Source organism: Thunnus albacares, chromosome 16, assembly GCF_914725855.1.
Source record: "Thunnus albacares chromosome 16, fThuAlb1.1, whole genome shotgun sequence".
In the NCBI taxonomy this organism is placed as follows: domain Eukaryota; kingdom Metazoa; phylum Chordata; class Actinopteri; order Scombriformes; family Scombridae; genus Thunnus; species Thunnus albacares.
In genome coordinates, this window is record NC_058121.1 from 21162334 (window position 1) to 21168096 (window position 5763).

The 5763-nt window shown below is 39.6% G+C and overlaps 1 protein-coding gene across 2 annotated transcripts; it reads right to left on the bottom strand.

Moving 5' to 3' along the window:
* Positions 1-1894: 1894 nt before the first annotated feature.
* On the bottom strand, positions 1895-5455 carry zgc:153383 (uncharacterized protein LOC751751 homolog). 2 transcript variants are annotated; one of them, XM_044376168.1, is made up of 5 exons: positions 5254-5455; positions 4755-4970; positions 4434-4500; positions 3293-3390; positions 1895-3203 (listed from the first exon to the last, which is right to left on the bottom strand). In XM_044376168.1, the coding sequence occupies exons 1-5, from the start codon at positions 5404-5406 to the stop codon at positions 2997-2999; spliced, it is 741 nt and encodes a 246-aa protein (XP_044232103.1). In that variant the 5' UTR covers positions 5407-5455; the 3' UTR covers positions 1895-2996. The 2 variants fall into 2 exon arrangements, with proteins under 2 accessions (XP_044232103.1, XP_044232102.1); XM_044376167.1 differs by having other exon boundaries at positions 4749-4970.
* Positions 5456-5763: the final 308 nt, after the last annotated feature.

The following is a 5763-nucleotide window of genomic DNA, read 5'->3' on the forward strand; positions in this document are numbered from 1 at the left end:
TTCTCATCTGGCAACTTAAATATATTCGATTTTATGAACAAACAACTCTTGAAGAATCCGTTCAATCAGGAACAAAAGTCCCATCTGAGGCTTTAAGTATGTACATAATTGAATGAAAAGAGAATGAATAAATAATAAATATAAAAACAGCCAGGAGCTGTTTTTCAGGAATTACATGAGTCTCTTTCGATTACGACACATTCGGAAGAACACTGACTTTAGTCTTGCCTTGAGGCTCATATTTCCACTGATACTGGAGCAACTCTTTATAAAAAGGGTGAGGGTTTATCTGTGATATCTCAGATTGGAATCTATCTTGTTTGTGTGTCTTTTTTTTCTTTTACCAGCATGATGAATTATCAGCAGTGTTTCATGACTGTGTGTGCTTTGCTGTGTGGGCTGTCAGTGGGTGGTATTGTCTGTCAGTGTGGATGTTGTATAAGGCTGCCTTGTGCGGCCCGGCTGTGGTATGGATTGACTTTGCTGTCTGACTATCACAGATGAGCTGTCTCATCGTGGCACCACCATAATGACGTGGTGCGACATGTAGACAGCCACCATATGGAGCTTCATCTAGCAGCAGGCTTTGCTTTGATATCTTGTGTGCGAGTTTGTACAGATGACAAGTGCCCGAGTGTTTAAAACCCTTTTCCAAATATATGATTACCAAGGCTGTGTGACCAGCAGGACAAAGTAAAGGCTTCCTTTACTGTTTCCAGGAAACATCTATTGGGAAACTGAACATTTCTGTCATGCTCTGAAGTATTGCTGCTAAACATTTCCATTATAGCTCATTTAGTCTATCATTAACTCCTAAAATACTGGCAAACTGGTTTATTCTGACTTGTTACAACCTCTCATTTTAAGGAAATGTCACAAAGATACATGAAACCGCTTTGGAGACAAGTGGAATTTTCTCGCCCAGAGTTGGAAAACAACGATTTTGAGACTCAACAAAAAAAGTTATTTTTTTTTTCTGAGTGTGAAAGTTGATTCTTGACCTTAGAAACAGTAGTTTGACAAAATAAGCAGCTTCAGTCCACCCACCAGCTTCTCTGGAGCTTTCAACTGCAGAATCCATCTGCTAATGACAATGCAAGATGTGGCTGAAAGCTCCAGAAAAAACTAGTAAGGGGACATTGACTGAGGATTATTTTGTCAAACAATATTATTAGGCCTCAAAATCTTATTTTCCTTAAGGAAGTGAAAAAAAATCTGCCAGTGCGATGTCATAATTTTAATCTTAAGTACTAGCCATGCTAGCGCTATCATCCTGCGATGCTAATAAACTAATAACATTCCCATCAGCCTCAATTTTACTGAATTTAGTGCTAATTAGCAAATGTTAGCATGCTAACACACAGATGGGGAACATGGTAAACATTATACCTGCTAAACAGCAGCATGTTAACATTCTTATTTATGTATTTATTGGGACCATGTAGTGTTAAACATAAACGTTACCATTTGATGTACTGTACCAGAGTTAGTTTATAGCTAATTTTCATCTGCAGTCCCTGCGGCATTGTCACTATCAAACCTACCAGCTATCACTTTGCATATTGCCCTTTTTTGAGCCCATGTTTGACTGTTGTGTTTGAGGGAGTGACAGCTGTAGAGGTCATGCTGGACCACAGAAACCCACTTTGACCTGAGAATGGTGACATTGTGCAGCGAGTGGACAGGGTCCCTGACCTCAGAGCGCCCTGACTACAGAATGACACAGGCTCTTTGTTACCAGTGACAAAGACAAACCCTCACATCATTCAAACTGTAGCAGCACTATGAGTCTTTCAACAGGAAGACAAGACTAAAAAAAAAACAAGACTTTCCTTTAGATCTGTTTACCTTCATACTACCTATTTTGAAACGAAGAAAGTCTCACACAGACAAGTTTAAAAGTCAGACAATAACTATGATTTTATTAACAGTTCATTACAGTGTTACCAAAACAATAGAAAAAATGCTTAAATTAAGTGTTCAGTCAGTTCAGTAAAATAAATACATAAATATCAAAAATTGCAATAAAAACAGTTAAAAATGTAAGTTTACATGTTTTTTTTACAGACTTAGAGTAACAACGCTCCCTGCCATTATCGAAGGCTTACATACCATATCTACTATGTATAATATCTGTAGTAGATAAGGCAGATGATAAGAGCAACATAGAAAACTAAACCCGTTTTCACAGTTTTTTAACAAAATGTCAGTCAGTCTCGTGGTCCACAGATGATTTGACAACCAAGGCTAAATCTGCTCAGTGCTTCCACACAGACATTAAGTGCAATACAAGCTTAATAAGCATTAAAACAGACAGCAAACACACATGTGAACGAGTGTTAAAATGGTCAGCTCTTTGGTGCAGCCAGGTGTATCGAGAACGCACCAGTTTGACCACATCTGTTGAGCATACATCAGTATATTCTTGATGCAACCAGTTTACCCAATACCGAGCATACTCAAGCATCTATCAAGGGCTATTTAAACATTAAAAATTACTTTCAAACACATGCTTAGTCCAGATCTGGCACTGACTTGGCTGTATTGGTGATTTAGGCACAGTGTCTGGTCCATTAGAGGCACAGGGGAGCAACATTTGACTTTCACTCCACAGCAGACGTTCAAATCTGGGAGGCTGCTGTAGCAACTGATAATGCAATAGATGTCAGGTGATGTATAAATTCACCAAAATGTTCCTCTATATTGGATAAAAATGTAATCAAAATGTTAAATATGCCAGATAACACTAACATTTTGTGATGAGCATTGTGTGTTTTAATGGCACACCTCTTGTTAATTATCCAAAGGATCCACAGATGTTGCCAGCTGTTTATTACTTTATCAGCTGCTACACTGCACCCACAATACAGCAGCACTGCCCATCTAAATCTGTGTCGTACACAAACCAAACGGTGCTTGGTGAAACAAGACAAGTGTTCCTTTTTTTTAACAAACAAACAGACAGTAAAGCGCGAAATGTCCATTTCTAGGGATGGTTAGTTTGCCGTGACGATAGCAGGGACTCTGATGGTGCTCGAAGGTGCCTGATTTTCGTTCTCGATCTGATAGGTCACATCGGGGTGAGTGGCGGCCCCATCCGGCTGCTCTGCCATGGTGATTGGCTCGTCCTCATGAGATCGTAGCTGGTCAAAGGATCGTTCCGCCACTTCTGACAAGCAGTTTTCCTCCTTCTCTTCCTCTCGCTGACACGGGGATACAAGAGGGGATCATAGCAGTTGCTTAATGAATACAATATAATTAAAAAACTACAGAACTACAACATGCAACATACCTCTTTCTTCATCCTGTAGTACTCGTCAATAGCGTACTGATATTTGGCTGATGTTATCCCGAAGAGGGACGCCATCCTCTCCCCAAGGTAGTCACACGCTGGAAGATAATAGTGAGAAACTGAGTCTGCAGAATACAGACGTTACAACACCGAACATCTTAAACTGACGATGCAGCACCCTGCATGAACTAATCAAGATCTGCAATTTTAGTTTTCATTATGACTGTGGCAATGTTTCTGTGTTTTACGGCATGGGTGAGCTAGGCGTTCTCCTAGGGGGGTCTCCGGCTGGAGGGGCAACAAACAGGAGGGGAAAATATTTTGTAATTTATTTCAAACGTCCAATCTAACATTATAAATGAGTAAAAATGGATTTCTCACAGAACTCACAGAACTAGAGTTACATCCAAGTAAGTTCTAGCATATTTTTCACTATGTCTCATTACTGAACAGGAGACTGAGTCCAGCCGCTGAACCACAAAATACAGAACCAGCAGTTTTGAGCTGCTTTAGGTTTCCAGACCTGCCTGCAACAAATCCAAATGTTACACAAACTAGAACAAAATATTATAGGAAACCATCAAAGATAAGCTGCGAGACAAGTGATATTTTTTTAATGTGAAACTCTTCAGTTAGTCAAATATTTAAATTGCTTCACTAATGTGCACTCTAAGTTGTATAAGGAATGAAATAATGAAAGATTTAAAGTAATGAAATTATTAAAACATAATAAGATTAAAAATTGAAATAAATATTGGACCATAAAACCTGGTCAAGACAATCATAAGTGAGAGTGTGACAGTGATAATACCTGCACCTCAATAGAAAAATGAAGTTAGAGTCCTACAAGGTTATGAATAACCTTTATATATATATAAATATATTCTTGTCCCAATTCTCTCCTAACTTTACAAACCCTGTGTTCACTAGCAGCAACATCACTCAATATAATTTCGCTTCAAATTTAGAGCTTCAATGACATAATACATGACTGAAATATTGGGGAAAAAAATCTTATGTGGCCTTTTTCAAGTAGGTCTGAGCTTTGGCATCGATTTATTATAACAAAACATATGCACAGGGTTCTTTATGAAGTGTATGAATCTCCTTTATTTGTAAACAACACTGTTATTGAACAAACCTGAGATGGTGGATGTGGCAGCTCTCCACATGTGGAACCAGAAGTACGGACCCCAGGTCATCTTTGACTGCAGCGCAAATAATGTGTAACAATACAGTGAGATGACACTTTTGAATGTGTAAAATTAAATGACCTCTGCATCACAAATATACTATAGAAAACACAGATTCCACACACACACACACACACTGTCCCTTGTCCTTGTTTAGCTGCTTACACACACACAGACATGATTCTCTCTCTCTCTCTCTCTCTCTCTCTCTCTCTCTCACACACACACACATTTGAATTCCCCTTCCCTCAACCTTTCCTCACCCTCACCGCATCGACCGGGGAGGACAGCAGGTCTTTCCTCTCTGGCTCCTTGTCCTCTTCCTCCTCCTCGTCGGTGCTGTACTCCTCCATGGTCTCCCCGCTGGAGAAATGGATGATCCTGCGAGGAACCTTCTCCCTCTGTTGCTCCTGCTGCTGCTGCTCTTCTCTCTTGTCCAGCTCCCCAAGCTCCACACTCTCAAAGTCCTTAGCTGGGTTTGGACTCTGGGACATGAATACCAAAGACAGTGTGTCTTAATTAGTTGGACTATTTAATATGTGAATGTGTCTGACTCCAATTTTTAAAAAAGCATACAAAAAAACCCCAACATACACACACTGTGGCAAATATAGACAAAAATTTCGGTGTAATATTAACAGACCCACACGACACAGCTGACAAGTGATAACAAGCTACAGGCACTGAGCGACATTATCAGCCATATACAGTTATACAACGGTAAGGAAATAACCTTTAAGACTACAGAGAAGGAAGCTGTTTACCGACCTGCTCCATATTCATGCTCTGTCCTATGGACACATTAACGTTAGTGAGATACAGTGATATATCGGCCATTGTCGCCGTCTTCTTTGTATCTCTGGATGCTGCGCCCACAACAACGGAAGTGCCGTGCATCCCCGTACTGTACGTAACGTCCATAGAGATAGAGCGGAATACTGAATAACGGTGCAGTTCATGGATAGTAGTAACGTACAGCGGTATTATAGCAACATTTAAATGTAATAGTAATTCTATTGTAAATCTAATTTCTTAGTGAACACATTTCACATGCACAAAACGATTTTTTTGTCTTCATATAGTCTAATGCTGGCCTAATTAATGCTATAATTGTTAATTACGGAGCGCACTGGGAGTCGAATGTTTACTGCGCATGCGCAACCTTTGTTTGCAAGCTTTGCCCGTCTCTCTTCCCTTATTCCCTGTCTTCTGCCTATCTACCATGAGCTATCAATTAAAGACAAGTATTAAAAATAATTGTTAACTTCTTTAGGTCTA